This window comes from Alligator sinensis, unplaced genomic scaffold, assembly GCF_000455745.1.
Source record: "Alligator sinensis unplaced genomic scaffold, ASM45574v1 scaffold1380_1, whole genome shotgun sequence".
Classification (NCBI taxonomy): Eukaryota; Metazoa; Chordata; order Crocodylia; family Alligatoridae; genus Alligator; species Alligator sinensis.
Genome location: NW_005843573.1, coordinates 42,937 through 67,933, shown reverse-complemented (window position 1 = coordinate 67,933; position 24,997 = coordinate 42,937). Strand labels below are relative to the sequence as shown.

Sequence of the window (24,997 nt, the reverse complement as noted above, 5' to 3'; positions counted from 1 at the left end):
TCCCTCCACCATATACTTCTACATATCTTATTTCGGCTATTTACATAAATTCTTAATACTTATTATGCCTTTAAGAACTTCTATTGTCGATTTTTAGCAATTACACTTGCCTCCCTTAAGTAATTCTGCTTTGTTTTGTTCAGAAGGTTTGATCACTTCCCACAGGCTTTATTTGACCTCTTAACGTTTCTCATTAAAGAGGGTTAATTGCATTCACATAACAGAATTCCTACTTTATTATGTTGACTTTGTTTTTATGTTTTTTTGTTTTGTTTTGTTTTCCATTTTTCACTGTCCAACAGGAACGGGCAACACAGTAGTAATTATGGTTGGTTATCCAAAAGGAATAGAGATTTTGGAACCAGTTCGAAGAGGAATTCCAGTAAAAATGACCATTGGTGTTGGGACGCGACATGTGCAGGAGTTCATCAGTGGACAGTCAGTTGTGTTTGTAGCCATTGCCTTCATCACCATGATGATTATATCACTAGCTTGGCTCATATTTTACTACATACAACGTTTTCTGTATACTGGGTCACAATTTGGAAACCAGGTAATTTCATATTTGAAATAGTATTTTTAATATTATTTCTGTGAAATGTTTAGAAAGGCGTTTCCTTTGTCTGGCTCTGCTACTCTGTGTTTGCATTTTCCTGTTTCTCTCCCATCCATGAATGCTTCTTACACTAATAAGCAGCATGTCAATGTGGCATCTCATGTCGTCTTAGCTTTAATTATTAATCTTTTTCTGAAATAATCTGCCTCCTACCAGAATAATTTAGATTTGCCCTATTACTTAAGTCAATATTGAATAATTTAAAACGTAGAAGTCTCTTTTATAGACTTTTTACTTGCTGATTTAGATGGAGGAACTCTCCCTTTCAGTTAAAACTTAGAGGAGGAAGGGAACCATCATTTTCAGCCAGAGAACATCAATAAATAAAGTTTTAAAGAGAAACCTTGCCCAGCTACTGGAGATCTTTAGACCTAAAATGGTTAGTATCAGAGCTTTACAAAAGCTGATTCTGGACAAGTGTAATGTACTACCAGGGTGAACTGCAAAGTAGAAATGGATTGTAGAAGTATACCAAATTATTTGGGACGTGGGGACTTGGACACTTGAAAGAATGAAGCAGCAGCAGTTTACTCCATCCAGTTGTTGCTGTGTCTACTTCCTTTTCCACTTCTCAGTTGAAGAGTATTATTTGCCATTTTTTCCGACAAATGGATTTTGTTCCAACGGGTAAGAGGTCACAAAGAGCTGTGGCTTGATATATCCTTTAGAAAAGCATTTCCCACATCCTGTAGATGACCATTGAGGAAACATGGAGCCATGAACAGCTCCAGGAGTACCTCTTATTTACTTTATTTTGATCCTAAAAAACTGATAGAAAATTAATTTATGAACCCAATATGATAATCTTCTTGTACCAGTGAAAATAAAAAGAGGGGAGCATAATGAATTGTGTGACCTGTTTCTCAGCCATTTGATTGGATATTAAGTAAGTGAAATTAAGAACCATTAGTCCTATTACAGGGGAGGCCAATCTGCGTTGTGTCCCCCACAAGTGGCACAGAGCATCTGTGTGGCATACAGCAGATTGGAGAGGGGATAAGCAGCACAGAGGCAGACAGGGCAGAAAGCAGAACAGAAGGTTGGGAAGGAAGCAAAAGGCAGACCAACATACGGACAGAGGAAGAGATTAGGAGTATCACTCAGAAAATGCAGGGCTCATTTGTGGAAGGCCTGTCAAAAGACTTGGCCCCCACTGGTGTATTAGAATGTGTAGTAATGGGAATTGGGAGCTGCTGAGCACGGACTGACATGCATGGCCTTAGGCGTAGGTGAGTCATGTAACTTGCATTCATAATAATTTTCAGTAATTTGTTTCCCAATTTTAAAAGCTATTATAAAGAGCAGAATTTTATGGATTGTTTCAACAAAAGGTACAGATTACTTACTGACAACAAAAATATTTCCATTAATTTTTGTAATGTTTTCTGCCCAATGCTGGACTGAAGCTTGGGAAGGAAACTTTGATATCAGATGTGCATATGGTTTGGTAGATTGTAGGTGCACACTTAATGTTTCAGAAGCAAGGAGGCAGGACACAACAGTTGAATACAGTATGAAGAAGCTACTTTAAATGCATGTAATGGGATGCCCCAAGACAAAGCATTTAGATAATGGCATATTGTCATGTGCAGAAAATGACTAAGACTTGTATCCATTTACATACGGAGTAGCCCTCAGTTGTATAAGTATATGTTGCAGGATTGGGCCTAAAACTAACCTGAAACTATCATGTTGGAATATACACCATACTTCTGAGTGCCCCCTTTCAGTCAAAAAAAAAAAAAAAAAAAGAAAGAAAAAGAAAACATTGAATATGGTAGTGTTTTTAGTTGTGTAATTTTTATATGCTGTATGCTTAAGCTAGAAATAGCACATGGTTTCATGACCCAAAACTTCTCACAATGCTTCCTTGTTACCTTAAACTAATGTTTCTCATTAGATTGAGTGATTTTAGTTCGGTTATGCTTCTCCTTCTTGGTCAAAGTTGGGTAACTGCAAAGGATGAATTGATAGATTTTTTTTTTTAGATTTACCTGTTGCCTGTGTTCAAAATTGCTTCCCTATCTCTGCACAGATATGTACTTGATAGCACCCAGTTGCTCTGGAAATTAAAGGTGCATTGTATTGATAAATGATCGTGCATTTACTTCAGCGACTGCTAGGCTCTGGAATTTTGCTTCCTTTTAGGCCCCTGGCAGATGTGTAAACAAAGGCGCAATGGGATCTGATGTGGGATCCCCAGTCACGCTTACTGCTGTGCCACACGTGTGTGGCAGGAGGCATGATTGGGGGGATCCTGCATCAGATCCCATCATGATTCTGGGCTCCCCCTGCACCAGCAATAATAAGCTCCCACAGCTGGGAGCACCAGCCTGGCCACATGTTCAGTTAGTGGCATGGAACGAACCAACCACAAGATGATTACATACTTTTTGAGTAATAACTGCAGCTTATGCCTTGTTTTATCACACCATTTGTTGCATTAATGTGTGGCTGGGTAACAAGGTGTGATTAACTGGCTAAGCATGTCTTAAGTGTAGTGTGTGCCAGGGGCCTTAATGTTTGGTGGTGGTTGCAAATGCTTCATTTACTTAAAATGGTACAAAAAATTGAAAAATTTCTGAAATGTTTGGGATGTTTAGTAAATTATACTGAATATTCTACAGGGGTTTGATGATAGCATTTCACTTAAGTGATAAAATAGCATGGAGTAATAATTTTAAAAATACTTTAAGGGCTACAGAAAGGAAACCAAGAAAGTGATCAGCCAGCTTCAGCTGCATACTGTTAAACGTGGAGACAAGGTAATTTGATTTTATTTCTATACTGATGAAATGTTATCCAAATTTTTTTAGAATTCTAAAATTAACTTTTATAGGGCTATCTATAAAACAGCACACAACTGTTTTATTTTTTTGGTTTTGTTTTCTTAGCAAGACAAAAAAAAGTTTGGGTTTTTTTGTAAACAAATCTTCAAATACTCTAAAGAAAAGACAGATTTGTTAAAGGAGGTGATCCTCCCCCTCTACGCGACACTGGTCAGGCAACAGCTGGAGTACTGTGTCCAGTTCTGGGCGCCCCACTTCAAGAGGGATGTGGACAACATTGAGAGGGTCCAGAGGAGGGCCACCCGCATGATCCGGGGACAGCAGGGCAGAGCCTACAATGAGAGGCTACGGGACCTGAACCTGTTCAGCCTTCACAAGAGAAGACTGAGGGGGGATCTTGTGACTGTCTATAAACTCACTAGGGGGGACCAAAAGGGTTTGGGGGAGACGTTGTTTCCCCTAGCGCCCCCTGGGATAACAAGGAATAACGGCCACAAGTTGTTGGAGAGTAGGTTTAGATTAGACATCCGTAAGAACTATTTCACAGTCGGGGTGGCTAGGATCTGGAACCAACTTCCAAGGGAAGTGGTGCTGGCTCCTACCCTGGGGGTCTTTAAGAAGCGGCTTGAAGCCTACCTGGCTGGGGTCATTTGAGCCCAGTTTTCCTCCTGCCCAGGCAGGGGGTCAGACTTGAAGATCTACAAGGTTCCTTCCGACCCTACTTCTATGACTATGACTAAATCCAGAGAAGAGTTTATTTGTGTAAGAGAGTATATAAAAACAAATAAGAGGGTCTCAATCAAGAAATAGCTTACTTCAAGAAAGCTTTGTACAAACACGGTCAGCAGACAAAAAATACTTTTAAAAATCCAAACTGATTCCAAATAAACCTATTGGAAATTATGGCAACTTGTTTTGAAGTCTAATTTTGCTTTATCTGTTAAAATAATACTGTATTTACTCAAATTTAGTTGACTCTGAATTAAATTAATTAGATTCTACACATGGAAAATTATAGCAAGTGTAAGGAGGGTGGAGAAGGGCAAGCAGGGGAGCAGAAAGGCAAGATATAGAGGATGCTGGGAGGGGTGAGTAGCAAGCAGGTAGTAGCTATGGCTATGGCTGGACCCCTGGTATGTGCTGAAGCCCAAGCCACAGCAGCTTCCAGCCCCTTTACCCCACTGACCTTAATTCTAAGATGAGGTGTTTTCCCCCCATGTTAAATGGGGGAATAAACCTGATCTTAGAAACCAGTAATACCGCATTAAATCAGCCTATATTAGCTGCTGAAGTTTGAAGCGTGTCAAACCACTGATCTAGGTAGAAGGCAGCGGCTGAACACCTGAAACTAGAATTCATTGTAGTACAGGCAGTCCTTGACTTACAACTTTTTGATTTACAACCTCTTACAACCTTTATAAATTGATACCATGTTTCAAGGTTCCCACGCAGGTTTCAACTTTACAGTGCTTGATACAGCTATGTCCAGCTGGTAAGTTTGGAAGGGTAGTGGGAGGGAAAAGGCGTGGGGAGGAGCAGATCAATGCCCCCGCAGTGAAGGAGGGATTGGGGTTGGGATGGGCTGGGCCAAGTGCTGCCCAGTCGGGGCAGGATGAAGGCATGGCTCATGCAAGGGGGTAGGGGTGGTTCGTGTCACTAGTCCAGGAACTACTCATTTGGCAGCTCCCACTGCTCATCTGGGAGGGTGTGTGCCCCCCCGGATCTGCGCAGGGCAGGCAGGGCCGGGGCTGCACCGCACTGCTCCGGGCAGGCACAGTGGCGCTGGGAGCAGGGGCTATGCCTTGCTGCCACTTGCCCAGGTGGGACAGAGGGTCAAGGGACAGCCACTACACTGCCTCTGGACAAGTGGCATACAGTGGCAGGATCCACCCCCCTCCCCGTGCTCCCCGGATGAGCTGCGCATTCATCCCACGCCCCCCTGCCCCACTCCAGCTGGCTGAGTGACAGAAGGCATTGGGGGGTGCCCCTGGATGGGGGTGGAGCAGGGGCTATAGCAGGGCTGCAGCCACCCCAAAATTCATGTTGGCCCCCCCCCCAATAGTCCCTGCTGCCCACCCAGAGCACAGCGCGGTACAGCGCTGGCCTCGCCCACCCCATGCAGATCTTGGGGCACGCTTCTCCCATTCCCCATGACCTTCTAGATGAGCAGCTCCCAGACCAGCAGCATGCAGCAGCGGGACCTGCCCTCCCGTGCTGCGCCCCCCCCCGGATGAGCTGCAGCTTTGTCCCGTGCCCCTCTGCCCTGGCTGGGCAGCGCTTGCACCAGCCCCAATCCCTCCGCTGCGGGGGCATTGATCTGCCCCCGCTTCCCCTTCGAGCATTGTAAAGAAACCAATGGCCCATTTATAACATTGTTCCTATGGGAAAGTTGGTTCTGAGTTATAACATTTCGACTTAAGACGTGGTTTTCAGGAACCAATTGTTTCGTAAGTCTGAGGACTGCCTGCATAAATGAACTTTTGATGGCAATGTTTAAAGTATTTCTTTTGTTTAGTTTATTCAGCTTGCTCAGTTGATGAACTAGTTTTCTTCAGAGTTGAGAAAGTGGGGGGTTGAAGTGCACTCACTCACTTGTGCGCGCCCGTGCTCTTGGTCTTTCTTTTCCTCCCCATCCTATCTATGAATATAAAAAAAAGTGAGAGGGGAGGATGTCTTGTTCTAAAATCTTGTAGTAAAAGATATGGTACATTAAAATCATTTAAATTATAATTTTAATATTAATTCTAGTTTCCATTCAAACACAGGTTGGCATAAAACGATAACAAAAAAATAATCCAGAGCAAATGAGAAATGAATCAGATTTACTGTAAAAGCAATGTTTTGTTGGAAATCAACATATTTTGTTGCTAAAGTATCTTTAGAAGCTTGTGGTATAAATGCAAACCGTGATACAAATTGATACACAGATTAAATTAAATCAAGGTTTCTTGCATGCCGATCCAAATTGCTGCACTCTGAATGTGACACTCCTGCTAGTCCTGACAAGCCCTTGCTAGGCCTGTGCTTTTTCTACATCTCTTAGGGACTCCAATTATGAGAGTGCAAGTACATCATTTGCAAAGATAGGGCTACTTTTACACTAGTAGTTCTATCGAAGTATACCTTCGTGAAATGTATCCCAAAGTAGTGTCTTTATAGCCTAGAGCAGTGGTTTTCAACCGTTTTTCATTTGTAGACCCTTAAAAAATTTTGAATGGAGGCATGGACCGCTGCAAATTTTAAGTGTAGGTATTCACATACTTTTGATCATGGTCATCTTTCACAGACCCCTTAGACCTGAAAGATCCAGGGGTCTGTGGACCACAGCTTGAAAATCACTGGCCTAGACAAATGCACATTTTGTTTCACTTTTGATCTAGTCTGGTTTTTATTATTTAAAAAAATGAAGGGGTTTTATATTGAATAGTAAGGTAGAAGCATTCAAAGTTAAAGCATTTCAAGTAAAAATAGGGCACCCTTAAAAAGCGTATTTACTGTTGTGAATCTTTCCTGATCAGCTTAAGGGATAATTGCAAAATGGACACGTTTGTTCATCTGCTACGTACAGTAAACTTGGAATCCATCCTCTTTGTAGTAAAAAATATTTGTGATAGCAAATACATTTTTAATATACCTGCACATATAAAGTTTGGCAACTTGTATATAGAAATGGACAAATAATTATTTTCTATAAGATATAAATTGCTGATCTGACTTCTGTAGCCTACCCCCGATTACTAGTGCAAGTGAGCATTGCAACAATAATACTCTGAGTTCCCAAACCCAGCAATAATACCCAGAGTTCCCAAACTCTGACAAATTGTGCACCACCAATTTAAAACGATACAACCTTAAGTACCACCAGCAAATTTTTCAGTTCAAACTTGTGAACCACCAGCAAATTTTTGTCATATAAAGTAACTATAATAAATCTGTTAATGTGTACCATTGACAGGTTGTCTGCATACCACTGGTGGTATCCGTACCATAGACTGGGAACCGCTGTTTCACATTCTGCAAACATGAAAGACAACTTTGTATTGTGGAGTTTTTTTAATGCTAAATCTCTGCTCTTCTAGTATCTATCATATACTGTAGTTATTTGCATACCACAGACACTTTCCCCCTCATATCAGTTCTCCAAAATTAGGGTGCCATGTCTTAAGTGGAGAGTCAGGTGATCTTTCCTTCACTGGAATAGAAGCAGGGAAGAAAAGAAGCAAGCAGATGTGTTAAAATGGCTGCCACGTCTCCCTGGGGCAGTTAGCAGCAGGAGTGGAATCCAGTAATAACCCTTTCACAGTTGCCAGTGAAGCAGTACCTTTTGGCTGAAAAGCCCTTGCACTGGCTGCGGGTGAGTGAGCTGCTGTATAACTGGCTGTGAGCACAGTTAACTGGCTGTGTGTTCACTTCCTCTTCCTGCTGCCCCCAAGGTCTCTGGGATTTGCAGTCCAGAATTACAATAGCAGAACTCTGCAGGGTTGCTCATCACTTCCTTTTCCTGCTTCCAGGTACCTCTGGGATTTATAGTCCACAATTACAGCCAGCAGTAAGTTTGAGCAGGGGAAGGGAGGTTTAACCCCACCCCTCCATGGCCCCAGAGCACCAAACCCCTCCCACCCCATAGACTGGGCTGCATCCCAGCTGGGCTTGCCGTGCCCCCCCCCCAATCAGCCAGCCCTCACTGTTTCACCACACTCCGACATTCTGCCTTCTAAAAAAACCTCCCGAAGTGCATGTCTTATTTGTGAGAAAATATGGCATTTGCTTTTATATGTAGCCCAGTTAAAAATTAATTTTATTATTGGCCATGTTAAATATGTTAATGTATATGGCTGCAAAATAAATGCCAAGGGAGATTTAGAGTGAAAAAGCAGTAAGATGCGTTGGGACACGAAGAACTTGAGGAAAGTGTGTTGCATAAATAACAGCATACTGTACTGATTGCATCTTTTTTATAAGAATTTTGTTTTGGGGGAGAAGGGATAATTCTTGTCTTCAGTCTCTGTCTCCTTCCTCCCCCAGTTTTCTTTACATAGTTGGTTTGTTAGGGAGAATGACTGGGGAGGATGGGGAAAGGGGAGAGAAGCAAGAGGGTGCCATGTTCAACTCTGAGAGAAGTCTTTTCTTGTTTGAAAGCTCATTATTACTTGGGAACATGGATTAGGTGTTGTGTGTATGACCCTCAAATTTCTGGGGTTAAAGCTTATGCAGATACTAGTTTTTATTTGTAATATAATCATAGCTTGGTTGCAGCCTGTTACAAATGTTAGCGTTCAGAGAATTAAACGAGCTACCAAAAATGTTCATGTTGACTTAAGTGGGTGTAGAACTAAATATATGAAAATTTAGCCAGTCAGAAGCTTTGGCTTCAGTTTTCTCAAACCTTCTGATATAATTTTTCTTTGATTTTAAATGACAGGAAACTGCTTTCTTGTGATACTTTAAATCAGGTCTATCTTGTAAGCAGCTGGAGGCCAAATGCCCTGCTGGGCACAACATCAGTGGATGCTGTACATCCACAGCCTGCACCAGAGTGAACACCTCTGCAGCACTGTGCAGGTGCAGCCTCCCCACACACTGCACTGTGTGCCCTCTGTCCGCTCCCAACCCCTACACCACACAGGAGTCCCCCACAGCTGCTTTACCACATCCACCTGCAGCTCCAGGCTCACCCTCAGCTCCCCCAGCCTGGAGAGGGGGTAGGCAGCAAAAGCCAGAGGAAGGAGGGGAAGCATGGAGACTGGCTGCTCTTGCAGCCAGATCAGTGGGCAGGCAGGAACTGGGGGCTACAACTTAACCTCTTTTAGGCTGCATGCAGCCTGTAGGCCAGCAGTTGGAAAACCCCACTTTAAAACATTTTATACATTATGCATTTTGCAAAGTTACGTGCGATTCATATTTGTTACAATCAGGATATGATTTTGAATGCTGTCTTATAGCTGTTCATTTAAATATGGTGTTTTTCTTCAGGGTTTAGATGTTGATGCAGAAAATTGTGCTGTGTGCATTGAAAACTATAAACCAAAAGATACTGTCCGAATTCTACCATGCAAGTAAGTGTATTTTCTTTTTCTTTTACCGTATTTTTCCTGAGAAACATTACTGACATTGTCACAGAGCCATACAAGGCACTGAAGCTGTGCCATCTGTTTGGCCTGTTATGTGTACAAGGCATGAATAAATGGTATTTCTTTCACATGTATGGTGTGGAATGCAACCTCTCACTTGCATATACACGTAAAAATTAGTTTAACTATTGCTAGTTGTCAGTATTCTTTCTAGTGAGATCATATTTGGTTTCAGGATGGATCTAGACTGCTCTCAGTGGTGACAGATGACAAAACAAGGGCCAGTAGTCTCAAGTTGCAGCAGGGGAGGTTAAGGTTGGATATTAGGAAAAACTTTCTTGCTAGGAGGGTGGAGAAGCACTGGAACAGGTTACCCAGAGAGGTGGTAGAATCGGTGGTTTTTAAGGCCTGACTTGACAAAGACCTGGCTGGAATGATCTGGCTGGGGGTGGGACTGCTTTGAGCAGGGGATTGGACTAGATGACCTCCTGAGATCCCTTCCAACCCTCATTTTCTGGATTCAGAAGGATTTTTGTAAGACCAGAGATGTATAAACAGAACAAGTACAAATAGTAATTTTGAGAGAATAGTAGTAAATGTAAAGAAAGATTTGGAGTGAAAAAGCAGTAAGACATGTTGGAACACATGGAGAACTTGCTGAAAGTTTGTTACATTAAGTAACAGTATATTGTAATGCATCTTTTTGGTATGAGTTTTGATTTTTGGGGTGGAAGAGAGAATTCTTTTCTTCAATCTTCCCCTCCCCTGTCGCACCCTTCTTCCCTGTCTGGCCCCCCTCCTCCCAATTTCCTTTATCTATGGTTTGTTAGGGAAAATGATTGGGGAAGGTGGGGGGAAAAGGGAGAGAAGCAAGAGTGTGTCACGTTCAACCCTAAGAGAAGTCTCCCCTTGTTTGAAAGTTCATTATTCCTTGAGAACATAGATTAGGTGTTATAAGCATGAACCTTAAATTTTTGGGGTTAAATTTTCTGCAGATACTTTTCTTTTATTTAAAATACAGTCTTAGCTTTGTTGCATCCTATTAAAAATGTTAGTGTTCAGAGAATTAAACAAGCTACCAAAAATGGTACAGAAGAATATAATCAATTAAAGCTTCAACATCAATTGGAGCTTTAATATGGAATATATAAAACAGTGCTTTCCTATTTGTATTATTTTTAAACAATATTTTTTCCCCTGAAATGGGTAACCAGATATCATTTTGACAATGAGAAAAGTGAAATACTGGGCCTTAATAAAAAAAATTTAAAGATATACAAGTATAGGCAAAATATATTTTAAATATTTTGCTTTTGGATACATTATACTACTTCCCTTGAGCATGTTTCAGAACAATGCTGCTCTTGCTCCACATCCGTGAGATTTGGAAATGAGATAGTGAAGCCACTCTAGAGGTGTCCTTGGAACCACATTCAAGATGTTTCCTCAAATAGTTTTACCACCTCCCTTCTGGATTTGATTCCTGTGGAATGAGAGCAGGTCAGCCTAGGTTGTGCTCAACAGCAGTGTCCTTAGAAGGGTTGAGCAAATGGTATAGATATGCTCTCTGAACAATTGACAAGACAGATCTTACTAGTAGTATTTTATAGCAGCTTTTTAAAACTGACACTACTTTATCTGTGGAATCACTCAAGAGTGAGGACTGATTCTTTTTATTTATTTAAAAAAGGACCAGTCTATCTTTTGTCTGGGCTATGTTATATATATGCTTGACTTTTTTTCCCATTTGCTCTTTTTACCTTGGCAATTAAAAAAAACAAAAAAACTGGTTCACCCATTAATTTACATAACCTCATACTTGGAATACTACAAATCTAAAAGGGTTTATGAAGGAATAGTTGTGATTTAAAAAAAAAATTGTGTTCTAAAGATACTTTCTTTTCTTCAGGCATATTTTTCATAGGATATGCATTGACCCGTGGCTGGTGGACCACAGAACTTGTCCAATGTGCAAGCTAGATGTCATCAAAGCTCTGGGATACTGGGTATGTTATACATTTACTTGTGTATGTACTGCCAGTGGCCAAAGCAGAAAGTGAGACTGTACATCTGCCTTTTAACTGAGAACAGGTGTTCTTTAATATACAGGAGATTACCAGAAAACTTGGGGCTCAGATGCCACAACCATGTGTGGGAACCAGAACAATAGAAGAAATTTATTTACATTAAAATAGGCATTCTTAATATTGCATTTAACATACAAGTTTATCCTCACAATACCCTTGGGGTTAAAAAAAAAAAAAAAAAAAAAAAAAAGCTTGATCATCTCTTTTCTGCCCAGAGCAGGCGGGCTGGACCTGATGATCTCACAAGGTCCCTTCCAGCCCTAAACTTCTGTGAATCCCAATTTGTAAAATATGGAAAAAACTGAGGGAAAAGAATGTGACTTGCTGGAGGCTGCAGAGTTAGAACTGTTCTATACTTCAGCAGACATGGGTATTTAGTACCCTTACTCTGACTATGGAACTTCTCAGAAGGTCAGGGAATTAAACATAGTGCCTAAAATAAGTTAGCTGACTTCCTGTACTTCCTCCAGCATGCTGAATTTTATCCTTGCGACTGAATCAGCATCAGAATTTTCCTGAATACGATTGCCAGTAGTTGGTTTAAATAGAAATGAAACCACATCATTTTCTCTTGCTGGTAGTATCTGCAAAGAGAAATGATATGTAGAAAGTTCGTTTAATTGGTAAGAAGTAGTTCTGAGAGAGCTGTACTTTCAGTTCTAGAAAGGTCATGGTCATCAACGTACCACTTCTCTCTGAGGTCACAAGAAAACAGTAGCACTTCCCATTATAACATACAGCTTAACTTGTTTTTTGGGATTTTCATTTCATGAACTAGTTCTGTATTTTAAGTAGCTCTTCTGTTAAATAAATGTAAAAAAGTGGAATGGTTGAAGTTATGCTAAATGGCTATTTTTAATGTAGAACTGAGACTTTAATTACTCTGGGTACTGTATCTGACAACTGTAAAATCAAAACATTGGGGTGGTTTATTCCACATGTCTAGAAATTACATTAGTGCAGAGATGATTTTAAGACACTGATAAACTAGTCAAAGTCCAGGTTCCATAACCTCTTCCTTTCCATAAATCAGTAATGGGTTCCAACGAACAGTGGAGAACATACTCGATCTGGAAACTTTCGTGACTGTCATCAGAATCAGCAGTTTCTTCTTTAAATTGAGAAGGATTAGGAGTGATAGATACCACAGCCAAACCGGAAATTTGATTAGACTTGTCTCCTGCTCACTTGACAAAAGGTGATGAAAAAGGAAGCCCATTAATAAAGTGGGATTTTGGGAGTTTAAAAAGTGGTTTACACACTAATAAGACTAATTCAACACCGGTTTAGTTTGGTAATGGGGAAAATTATCATCAGATAGCTAAATAGTAGCATTTGTGAAATAGGGTATTTTGTCTAGTTTTAAGTGGAAAATCCTTATCTTGGTGTGCAGTTTCTGCATTGGTCAAACTTTGAATGACTATTTAGGAAAATGCTTGGACCTCTAAAACAAAACAAATCAAAACCCAACAAACAAAAACACTAACAGGCCTGTTCTGACATCCTTGGCTCACAGCTGAAGTACTGAAATTGCTGCTTCAACACTAAATCCCCCTTGTGGAATAGGGAACCACTATTTTACAGTGTACCTATTCTGTACCCTTAATGTAGCTTGTATTTCTATATACAAATAATAAAATGTTACATATTCCTTTTTTGAATAACGGCTCAATTTTAAAAGCAGAACTCTCAAAGTTTTTATTCTCATTTGCATTGTTGGTAGTGGTGCGTAGTTAATGTTACCTAATGGTTCCTACTAGAAGACCCCTTTTTCAGCTGCTTAAACTTTTTTGCCAAATGTTAACTGGAAAACTTTTGACCCAGATGTCTGTCTTGAAAAGCCTGGTTGGCTTTTGTTTACCTACTTTATTCTGAAGGGTGACCCTGAAGATGCATTTGAAGTTCCAATACCTGAATCAATAAGTGGCAGTGTTTCCCTTGGAAGTTTGAGCATTGCTTTACAAGAAGATGACCAAAATGAAGTAAGCGATTTGTCAGCCTCATCCACTAATGAATCTGTGTTACAATGTAACAGTTTAAAAGAGGATGCAGGTGAAACCACAGCATTACTTGGTGAGTAGTAATATAGTACATCATCATTTGGATAATCAACTGGACACTGAGTGAAGTTTTTCTCTGCTTTAGTTGAAACCTATAATTTTTTGGTGCGGACTTGATGAATCATGAGTACTTGTTACCTTGGCGTAAATTATTCTTTGAAGAAGTTTAGTTTTCCAAGGCTATGATGTTTTAGCCAGACTCTCCCAGATGATTGTAACTTCCTCAGCTTCCAAACCTCTGAAGTAGCAGTCTGATAGGAAACTTCATTCCTTTTGGGAGCTTTGAGTATGATTTAGGGAAAGGCTGGAGGTTGTATTTCCTTTCTTGTAGGTGTGTGGTCTACATGGTTTCTACTTTACCATGTGTCAATTGGGGATAGATAAGAGTGCAATACTGGAGAGCAGACTCATGTGGTTTTGAGAGTTCCTTCTATCGTCTGCGGTTGTCATGGTAAGTTTTAAGGAAATAACTATTTCTGGAGTGCACCAGGAATTTGGGACTTATTCTTTGTCTTTGCCTGCTAAAGCTGTGCAAAGCTTCGGTTGCTGATTCAATTTGGAGGAGATTCGGTGGCCAAATCTCTGAATCTGAATCGAATCGAGAGACCCATTAAAAGGTCCGAATCAAATCCAAAGCCTCCGAATCAATTTGGAGAGATTTGGATCCGCCAAGGAGAGGCAGCTGCAGGTTCTCCCACGGCTCCTCCAGCTGTGCCTGCCTCTCCCCGGGGGGGGGGGAGCCGCAGGAGAAACCCCCATGGCTGCCGTGCCCGGCCCCAGCGTCTTGGCACTTAAAGCCCTGCACTCACTGGCTGCAGCAGGGGCTGTGGGGCTTCCTGGCACAGCCCCCCGCACAGACCTTGCTCCCCAATCGGGCCCCCCTGTCTGTCCCCAGCATCCCGGCAATTTAAAAAAAAAAAAGCCCTGCACTCACTGGCTCTGGCAACGGGGATCAGGGCCTCTGGGTGCTTGTGGCAGAGCCCCTGCACAGCATGGGGCAGTAGGCGGCAGCGGGGATTGCCCCAGAGTAGCTGTGGGAGAACATGCAGCCACCCAGCTGTGCCTGCCTCTCCCCAGCGGATCAGAATCTCCAATCAGCGCCAAATCTCCGATTTCTGATTTGGCCAAATCGAATGAGGACAGTGATTTTTGAATCACTGAATCGAATCTGTGTCCTCCGAATCGGCCGAATCCGAATCAAATACTTTCCTATTCACACAGGCCTACTGCCTGGGGTACCACTTCTAGAAAAAAATTATCACTTGGAAAGGTCCCTGTTGTTTTCTTCATATCTCAGCTTCTACATGTGCATTGCTGTGCACTAAATAATACTGCTGCAGGATAGTACTTGTGTTTACAAGTACCAACCTGTCATGGGATTAATCAGTTTACTGCGGCCTTATAGGGCTGCATCTGCAGATGCTGAGACTTTACTGCAAAGCTAATTACACAACTGCAGTGAACATCTCATGTAGATGCACGCACATATGAGCAATTTGCTTTCATGCCTTGATGATTAGGGCATGGTATAAGCCTTTCTACTCATTCTTTTGATTGGGGTCCATAGTACCATAAAATGATGTTTCAGAGAGGTTCTTTTAGTTGCATGTTTGTCAATGTTTTGCTATATCTGCATACGTGTTCATTAATACAAGTTTATGGTCTTAGACAGATGTTACATCTGTCATGCTTTATGTGCTTCTTGTAGTGGGACAAGAACAAACTACCACAAGTTCATGTTATTTATCCTGCTTTTAAGAAATGGTGGATCAAGTGCAAAAATGTGAGGACCTGGGATAAAAAGTTTGTTTGAAACCATTAACTTCTTTTGTCTCACAGAAAGGTTTTCCGCAGCAAATTTTGATGTCTGCAGGTTAGAGATACCCCTGGTATCCCACAGACACCCTGCTCCCCCGTGACCTTCATCCCAAGAGGGAAGGGAGTAAGTGGCTGGTTCCCTGATAGCCCACTTGGTGAGTTGTCAAGGTAGAATCATAGAACATTACGATTAGAAGGGACATCAGGAGGCTATCTAGTCCACCCCACTGCTCAAAGCAGGACCAGCCACAACTAGATCATCCCAGCCAAAGCTCTGTCTTGCTGGGTTTTGAAAACACCCCAAGGATGGAGCTTCCACCACCTCTCTGATAACTTGTTCCAGTATTTTACTATCCACCTAGTGAGAGAAATTCTTCCAAATATCTAGCCTAAACTTCAGGTACCCAGTGTGTAGCCCCCTGTTCGGTCCGGTAGGTCAGCTGATTGGTGAGAGTGGGTAGGGGGTCAGGGATCCTGGAACTGTCTCCACCCTCCCCCCCCTTCCATCTGGTGTTCTGGTTGCAGGCTGGGGTCCTCTGCAGTGCTGCTGCAACTATATGTGCTCTTGCCCAAGAGCTCTGGCAGCTGCTGCAAGGAACCTCACCTGCACAGGTGAAACATCGGCAGAAGCCAGTGTTCTGGCTGCACGCAACCCAGGATCAGCCCTGGCTTCTGCTGGGCAAGCAGTAGCAACCAGATCTGCCTCCTGCCTTGCAGGAATCCCAGGAGAAGCTGCTTGTGCCACAGGAGCCATGACGGCTCTTCCCATTGCCACAGCTCTTGTATCACCCATACCCCCCAGCAAGCTTCTGTAAGCTGTGCTTGACAACCTTCGAGGAGGTCGTGGGACCAGGGCTAGTTCTAGGGCAGCAGTTGCAGCTGTGGGCACAGCCCTGGCACACGCACCCCTCACGCGTACAGAGGGTGGGGATGAGGAACCTTTTTCCCACGTAGCTTCTTCCAACTGATGATGCCTGTGCAGCATTGGAGTTGTGGGGGGGAGCAGAGGGGCAGTGGTTCAAGGCCATGCCTTGGTGGCGTCTCTTAATGTTTCAGCCAGGGGGCTGTGCACATGTGACTGCCTATAGCAGGAGTTCCCAGTTTGTGGTACAGTACCACCAATGGTATGCGTTAACAGATTTTTTTATAATGACTTTATATGACAAAAATGTGCTGGTGGTACTTAAAGTTGAACTGAAAAATTTGCTGGTGATACTGAAGGTTGTGTCATTTTAAATTGGTGGTGTGCAATCTGTCAAGAGTTTGAGAACTGCTGGCCTGTAAGTGTTCTGTTTCTTGTAGCGCTACAAACTGTTTCATGTTACGCAAGTAACATCTGACTGAGCCCTGTAAGCTGTAAAATGAATACAATAAACAACAGCTCAAATCTGGTACTTCCAAGAGTTACTTAGAAAAATATTTTTCTCTTATAGTTGCAATTTTAAACTCTTTAACCATTCTATCTGAGTACGTTAGTAATGGAGTACTGTAATACAATGACATGATGTTAATGGGGCAATACCCTCGTTTGCCACTGAGAGGACTTTTTCTTTGAAAAATGTCAGTTCCAGCAAAGGCAATAGGTTTATAGGTCTGTGTGTTTCCCCACTTTATTCCTGTGAATCATGCAATGCTAAAGATTTTCCCTATTCATCTTTGTCAAGCACCAGTGTAATCTTGTCTGACATAAAAATTCAGTTTCTTTGTATGTAGTCTTTCTCTGTACAACACTTAACTTGCTAGAGGTTAAGTTAGGCGATCTCTTAATCAGCAGGGATTTTGTGCAACTGAAGTCTGCATAACTTGGATCCTAGTTAAGTATTTATCTTGATGGCATAACCATAGTAAATAATGTGGTTCTTTTAGTTTACCCTTTTAATGTGTACAATGACCAGTTTAACAGATAATGACTTACATTTGTATCCTCTAATTTTAGACATGGATGGCAGTAATAGTCGGCATGGAGAACACCTTTCTAATGGAAATTCCCACTGAATGGCTTCATTGAAGACATTTTTAAATTAGACTGTGAAAGAACTACTTTATTTTTTATTTAATTAGTATGAACTTTTGTCTAGTTGGAAAAATAACAATGTAAATTGTTTTACCTTTCAAACTTTTCTAGTTTGTGTTCCAAAAGGGCTAACAAGACAATTTTGTATGAAGAGGATTTTTTTTTTAATTTCCTCTGTCTGTTGATCCTATGAAAGATGCAATAACCCTGTTGCTGTAACAATTACTACAGAATTGTACTCCAGGGGACTCAGAAACTAGGAAGAGAGAACAGACTGTAAAAAGTCTAATATATTGGGTACATTGTTTACACTTGGCATGTAGATACAATTGAGCACTTACAGCACTACATTTGATTAAATCATACTTTAAAAATTCAGATTAAAATTTGCTGCAACTAGAGGTGGATGGCTTTCTTTAAATAATCTCTCACTATAGATTAGACAGGAATCAAGTTTTGGGGTATTACATTTGATGAAAAAAATCTATTTCAATTTTACTTATAAATAAAGACTGATAGCTCTTACAGTGTATTCCACCTCAGAGCAGAATACATGCATTTTCCATCTCATTGACTTTTATACTGAACTGGTCAGTAACATGTTGGTTTTTAGTACCTGCTGGACAGTCTTGACATGCTGAGCATATAGACTTACTCAGCATGTGCATCAGTTACCTCTTTTAATCTTTAACTCAGTTAAATAAATAGAAAAGGGCTAACTATGGCTAGGAAATGTATTTATTAATCTATTTATAAGATTTCATGGATTTCCCTTTTAAGCCCCCCTTATTCCTTATGCACACATTGGAAACAAGATCGATATAACATTAGAGGGTTTTGCTCTTTGTCCAAGAAGCTAAACATTTTTCTTGTGGGCATTTCCCATTTAATAGTTTAAATGGATTTGTCACTAGTTTTTATTCCTTTGCTAGAGTAGCAGTATTGTGCCTTATTGGAAAGGGCAGGGGGCACTAAATCTGAAGCACCAGACTAAATAAAAACCTCTACATCTTCATTTTATTCTCCTATTCAGATACTTGCATGCTGTAGATGGTATAAGGCAATGCTAAATTCATTTTGTAAAGAATTATGTACATTTACAACACTATCTTTATAGTGTTAAATGACTTCTTAGGATTTTAGTATTGTCATGTTATAAATGACGTGGTACATTCCTCAAACTTTTTTGTAAGTAGCTACTGCAGGTTGCTTAAAATGGTGTCTCCTGCTAGACATGTGTTTTAAAGTGCATTTTGTTTCTAAGATAACATGTATTTGGAATGTTTTTAAGAAAATATGCACTTTTAAAATTTCTGTTGTGGTTCAGTTGCAGCAGTAAGTTGTTTGACGTGGTGTGTGCATGTTGTGTTTTATGTTTTGTTTTTAATTTTAGAATGAATGTTCCAGAAATAAAGAAAAAAATTGAGCATTTAGTTAGTAGAGTGAATGGTTGAACCTCAAAGAGAAATATTTTTTCAAAATATTCCTGATTCGCCTCTCTTCATGGTAGGAACATCATTAATTTAAGATCTAATGGAACAACTGCCAGGGTTTACCTTCCTTATGTCAACACAAATATTGCACCTTCTGGTGTCTTTATTTTATAAGAATCAAATGGAGTGGAATATTTACTGACTGGCAATACCATTTGCACACACCTCCCCTTGATTCATAGGAACCACTATGCCTCCAAACAAGGTCATCAGTATATCCAGAACTGTCTCATCTGAGGCTTCTCCATCCTTATCAACACAAAGTTGAACATTGATTAATCAGGACTGTGAGGATCATCAATCAGAAGCCTGAAGGAGTTATCAGCTGAAGTCTTGTGAGTCTCCATTTCATGTCTTGGGGATACTTATAACACAGCATTCATGCTGAAGCAAATATAGTGGTGAGTAGTGTAACTTCGCATGCTATTTTTAAAAGTAAAAGGTATGAACATATTAAATATGTTAATTTTCTTAGAAGGTGAGATTTGAGGAAAATCTGGAGAGAGAACTAGGAACTTGCAAAATGAAAACAGGCCTGTTACTTTCTCAGGGAGGAAAAAAGTATATAGTTGTTTCTGCTGGAATTAAAGAAAATAGTTTACTAGGGAATGAATCTGATGGCCAGGATTTGAGACACGTGCACACACATTAATTAGTGTGTTTCTTTATAATAAGAGAGAGAAATACCTTACAAAAATTATTGCTGACATAATGATCAGATGTCCTTCAAAAGAGGGGGAGGGTTCCAATAAATATTTCCTAACTTGATACCTTGTATCTAACTTTTGAAGCACTGAGAAACCCATAGCTTCCAGATGAATACTTCCAGTGTCTCATGCAGCTGCCTAAATGTGTGAAGTGATGTAGGATTTGTAGTAATTTTGATTGTCTGTGTTAGTCAGTTTAAAGCATCATGCTGTGTATTATCTTAGAGGAGCCAAGTGTCAAAAGGACTTTTACAGTACTGAGGAATGATGACAATAAAAGGCCGAATTGCAGTGTCTCCACAAGCAGTTTGCTCTCTTTGGAAGCACAATGACAAAGTCACCTGAAGCGAATTATTAGTCTGACCTCAGTAATATCTTTTTGCATTTAGCAAAAAAAATTACGTAAATAAACAGGGTAAAAATTATCTGAACACCAAGCAGTAATAAAAGACAGAAACCTGAAATGTTTCTTCCTACTTTCCAACTCATCTGGCCTGTGGCTTAAAATAATAAGAAATGGAAAATAAGTCTGGGCAAATTTTGTTTCAGATATGGTAAGTTTGCTTGATAAAGGTAACTATTATTCATTATCTAACAGGTATATGAATTGGTTAACCTCTTGACCTAAGACTGTATGGCAGCGAGTCCCACATGCTACTTGTGCCCTGTGCAAGTTTCCTTTTGTCTGATCTGCTACAGATTTGTTGAAAACTTAACAAATACTCCAGCTGCTTCACAACTACTACTATTTCCCTGCCCCCCCCATCTATAAAATAGAATACCCTACAATCTAGCCTTATCACCCCCCTGAGGAGGGAAGATAGATTTTATTTAGTTGCATGCCATGCTTAGGATGGTTATAAGCTAAAAGTAAAGCTTTTTTTCCTAGATGTGACCCTTGACATGTCTTGCAAGCAATAGTAAAAAAGTGTTTGAAGTTGCACATACAATTGGGGAAAGCTACTGTATTAAGTTCTCAAACTGTATCACAAATATGGCTTAGCCTGCAGAGTGCAATAAAGGAAGTTCAGCTTTGTCCCAGTGAGTGTCAGCATTTTAAAACCACTCTGCAGCTTTCAGAAGTGCTCAAGAGAGCTCTAGATAATAGTGCCCTATTGACCTGCAATATCTTTATGTAATCAAAGAAAATCAAGCTTACAGAACTTGAGGGCTAGGTGTGTGCATTCAGCTAGTTTTAAATCTTTAATATTTATGTATTATCTAATGCAGTACTTGTATTGTAGTGTGTTTGGCTTAGAATATCTAAATCAACCACTCTGACCTTTAGGAAACAGTAACTAGAGATAAATTGGGTTAAAAAAACTATGAAGTTTTTATCAGTTTATCTGACAAAATGGAGTTTTTTGCAGTTGCAGTGCTGAGGATTAGAAAGGTGGTGACTAACAGCTTAGTTACTCTATTCCATTATACTTTTACTTCAACCACAAATAACTGTCTTGATTCAATCTGATAACTGTCTTGATATCAGTATGGCATCTTCAAAATAAAATTCTGCACCTTTCTTAGTGGATCTTTGCTGAATATTGTCTTTTCTCATATAGGTGATACATGGTATGAAGATCCAGAAGCTGGAATTCTAGATTAAGAGATGCACAAATCCAACTTTTACTCCATCTGGGTAGTGATATCAATTCTTGGATTTTTATTTATTTATAGCATTCTTTATTTGGAACTGTTTGATCAGTAGGAAATCTTTATGAATGCATGTCCCTGCCTATGTAAGGGATAGACGCATCATCTGGAAACTTCAAACCTATTCATACTTGAATTGGACTTAAATATAGTTTACTATGTAGCTATATTGCCCATGCTGTGTCTATCAAACAATGAATATCGTTTTCTCTCCCTACAAAAAAAGGATAAATTGGCATTTCCACTGAATTACTTTTGTTTCTTAAAACCCTAAGTATACAAGAGCTATAAGAGTATGGAAGTCAGTCAAACTGACTTCACCAAAAGCATTAGTCTGTAAGTAACTGCTAGGGAAATGCACTGAATTATCATTAACACACAGGCTTTTTTACTCTGCTAGTCACCAACAATATGGTCCTCTTTCATGTTAGAATTAATATATTCACCTGTAACATAGAAGCACAATTGCTTTGCTAAGACTCTGTCCTTGTTTGGAAACTACTGAAAAGCATTTGGTGTATGGTTTTGGCCTACCTAATCACTTGCTGAAGTCCTTTAATTATACAAATAACTTGTGGATCAGATTTTTGACTTTGAGCAAAACTAGAATGAGAACATTTCATTTCCCCCTAAACAAATTTGGCAGTAGTACAAACTTAAGCCTTTCAGGGTGTCTTTACACATGCTCTGGGGTGGGGAGGAAGAGGGAAGGTGTTTTAATTGGAGTGGTTCTCAGGAGCTGTTCTAATAAAAACACCCACAGCATTTCATGTATCCAGCACCACATGCTTCAAAATGGCAGCGGGGGAACTTTAACTAAAGCTCGATGTTCAGAATTTTTCTCCCAGAGCAAAAATGGCTGCTCCAGGAAAAAATAATCCAGAAGAAAGAAAATCTAAAAGGGTCAAATCATTGCGATTTTCTCTTGGGATAGCAAGTGTCTGGATATATTCAGTCTTCCAGTGTCTGAGACTGCTTTATTCCCCCCACCCTGTGTCCTGGCAGTTTTGCTTGCTGGATTCTTTTGCTCCAATTGAGCAGAACAGACCCCCTTCACAATCAACATTGTGCCTTAGGGAGAGAGAGGCTGATTGAGCACTGCTGCCACTCTGTCTGAGGGAACCTGCAGAGCATGAGAGGTATGCTTGGGGTTCTCCTGGCTGCACAGTATCAGCAAAATCTCTGCTCTTCAAAGGCTTAGTATTAGAAAGTCTATTTAGGTGGGATCAAGCTTTTCTACCAGGAAAACAAACCTGGAAGAATTATCCCAAATGAGTTGAATGTGTGTACATCACCTTCATGTCAGTGCCAGTCAAAATGACCAATTATTTTCATTCAATACTTAACCTGTGTCCAAATTATGCATGGTTTCTAAGTGTATTTAAAGAGATATTGTCAGCAAACTCAATATATCTACATAATTATATGACTTATTAAATGCAATGTTCCCAGAAAACTTTAATAGATTACTTGGAGTTATTATATAAACTAATCTTTTATTTGCTTTACAGGGAGCTGATATGTCCTCATTTTGTTTACCTTAAATTGCTAATGTAAATTAAAGAATATAATACTGACCCATGGCTTGCATGCTGATAGGTAAGTGTACCTAGTGTGTTACTACTAGGTTGTCATCCTTAGATCTGGGTATAGAACCCAGCTGTGAGAAGAAGGTTTCATGAAAAACTAAAGTACAAGTTGTAAAGTGCTACAGCTATATTTTTCTTCTCCTCCTCATTTTTCTGTTGCCTTGGGCAGAAACTCTTCCTGAGTACACAAGAGATCAGATTCTTCACAGTAAATTGTTCTGGGTGGATTTAAGTCGGATGCATTGGCAATGTAGTGAGGAAGCTTTCAGTTGCTTTCTATTCTGCACTAGGAAAGACCCTTTTCAAAAGAAAATACATGCCTTGCCTCTGAATTTTGTTAAAAATTATATAGCATTTTCTGTCCACAGAAAATATAAGTCTTCTCTTAGTTACAGCCACAGAAGAACATACTGCTAGCATGTAAGCAAGCCACCATGTACCAAATAGTACAAATAGGGGGTTTTGAAACCATCCCCTGAAACGGGTTCCCAACCACTGGGTTGCAAAGGGTTGGCTGCTGGGTCGTGGCTTGAGCCCCCCTGCTCAGTCCCCCTCATCTGTCTGGCCAGCTAGTGGCTTCCACCACCGGTGATCACATGCAGGTTTAAAGCTGGGGGCTAGGTTAGCCCTGGGAGGGGAGGCACCCGATCCTGCTCCTGTGCCCGTCCGCAGGATAAAAAAAAAAAAAAAAGTTGGGAACCACTGCCCTAAGCCCACAGCAGTGTTTATTTTCAGTAGGAAATCCCTTTGTCTTCATCTATTGTGTCCCAGCTACAAAACAAAGTGCTTCAAGGGCTGAGCCAAACAGACCTATACATCTTAAGAAGCAATCCAAAAGGAACCCTAAACAGAACAAGTACTGTTGCTGACACAGAACATTCTCCAGACAAGGCTGCAGCTCTGGTGAAGCTGAAGCAGTCCATCTGGGTACAAGTGCTGCAAGGATGGTATGTCTGTCCACAGCTGAACTGCTAGGAGTAGGAAAAATTTCCCATGCAAGGAAGACTAACTTGATGCTGCCTAGGTCATTAGAGCTAGGATGGAGAAAAGGGCACACATTCAATTTAGGTCCAGTTACTGTATGATTAAAGCAGATGGCAAAAATCATAGCTTATATATGGACCGTAATCAGGTATCACTTGTTTTAAAGGAACACTGATTTCTTTGCATTGAATACCAGCTAGACTTACAGATTTCCTCTATGTGTAACTAGAGCTTGTAAAGAAAAGCAGAATCATGTAGTGTTAGTGTAGAACTGACCGTTTAAGTCTAGTTAAAATTTTACAATGTTGTTATATTTCAAGTTGGCAGGTCCAATAAAGCTGGAGTTGAGAGAAAGTATAAGTATTAGGGCTGTGAGAAATGGCACCATTCCGTTTTTGGTTTCGACCTCGAAATGAGTCGAAACAGTGTTGAAGCATGCAGCCCTAATAAGTATATTTGAGTACAACAGTATCATCTCTAAACTCTGATCAGATAATTTTGTAGTGCCCTTGAAATACAGACTTGTTTCTTTTTTTTTCTTTTTAAAAAGAGACCTGCAGCATACCTTTATCTTACTGAATGAATGGCATTCACTTGGATGTTACCACTTAAACCTAATGAAAATAGGTTTTGGAGGGGGTTAATTCCTAGCACAGCCTCCATTTGCACTATAAGGCTTTTTATACTGGGCCCTAGGGATGAGGGAGCTATGAATCGCTTTGCTGGCCTTTGGAAAGATAATTGACTTTATCGACTTACAAATGTGTGTGACAGTTAGTTACTTCAAATGATATACTGCTGCTTTGTACACAATATACTATCCTGGCAAATACTTCATAGTTCAAATTCGGTGTTGAATAGTTAATATCAACCAAAATTGTCTGTAAGCAGCTTCTGTTTTATTCCTACCCCAGATGCCAGTTTGTTGCTTGCTGAAGCTGGCTCAAAGCTCTGTCTCTACCTAGAATATTAAAGCCTAATGAATCGTTGTTCTGTCTGGAGAAAAATAACAGCTTTAAAATCAGGAATGTTGTACAAGTTGTAACTTTCTGGATTTGAGGCTTATCTAAATTAAGATCTAGAATTTAAAATGCAGTGAGAGAGGTGAAAAAGCTA

General features: G+C 40.4%; 1 protein-coding gene and 1 non-coding gene across 2 annotated transcripts in view; both read left to right on the top strand.

The window, feature by feature from the left end:
- Window positions 1–18,470, top strand: part of RNF149 (ring finger protein 149) — a 27,754-nt gene extending 9,284 nt beyond the window's left edge. The window contains exons 2-8 of the mRNA XM_025195551.1: window positions 303–553; window positions 3,313–3,381; window positions 9,379–9,461; window positions 11,386–11,482; window positions 13,405–13,545; window positions 15,332–15,406; window positions 17,378–18,470. Of these exons, the coding sequence (XP_025051336.1) occupies window positions 303–553; window positions 3,313–3,381; window positions 9,379–9,461; window positions 11,386–11,482; window positions 13,405–13,545; window positions 15,332–15,406; window positions 17,378–17,449 (788 nt within the window). The 3' untranslated portion in view covers window positions 17,450–18,470. The remainder of the gene's footprint in view (window positions 1–302; window positions 554–3,312; window positions 3,382–9,378; window positions 9,462–11,385; window positions 11,483–13,404; window positions 13,546–15,331; window positions 15,407–17,377) is intronic.
- Window positions 18,471–19,911: 1,441 nt separating this feature from the next.
- On the top strand, window positions 19,912–20,025 carry LOC112548822. Its single transcript, XR_003092379.1, has one exon. It is a non-coding gene; the product is annotated as a small nucleolar RNA SNORD89 (small nucleolar RNA).
- The last annotated feature ends 4,972 nt before the right edge of the window (window positions 20,026–24,997 follow it).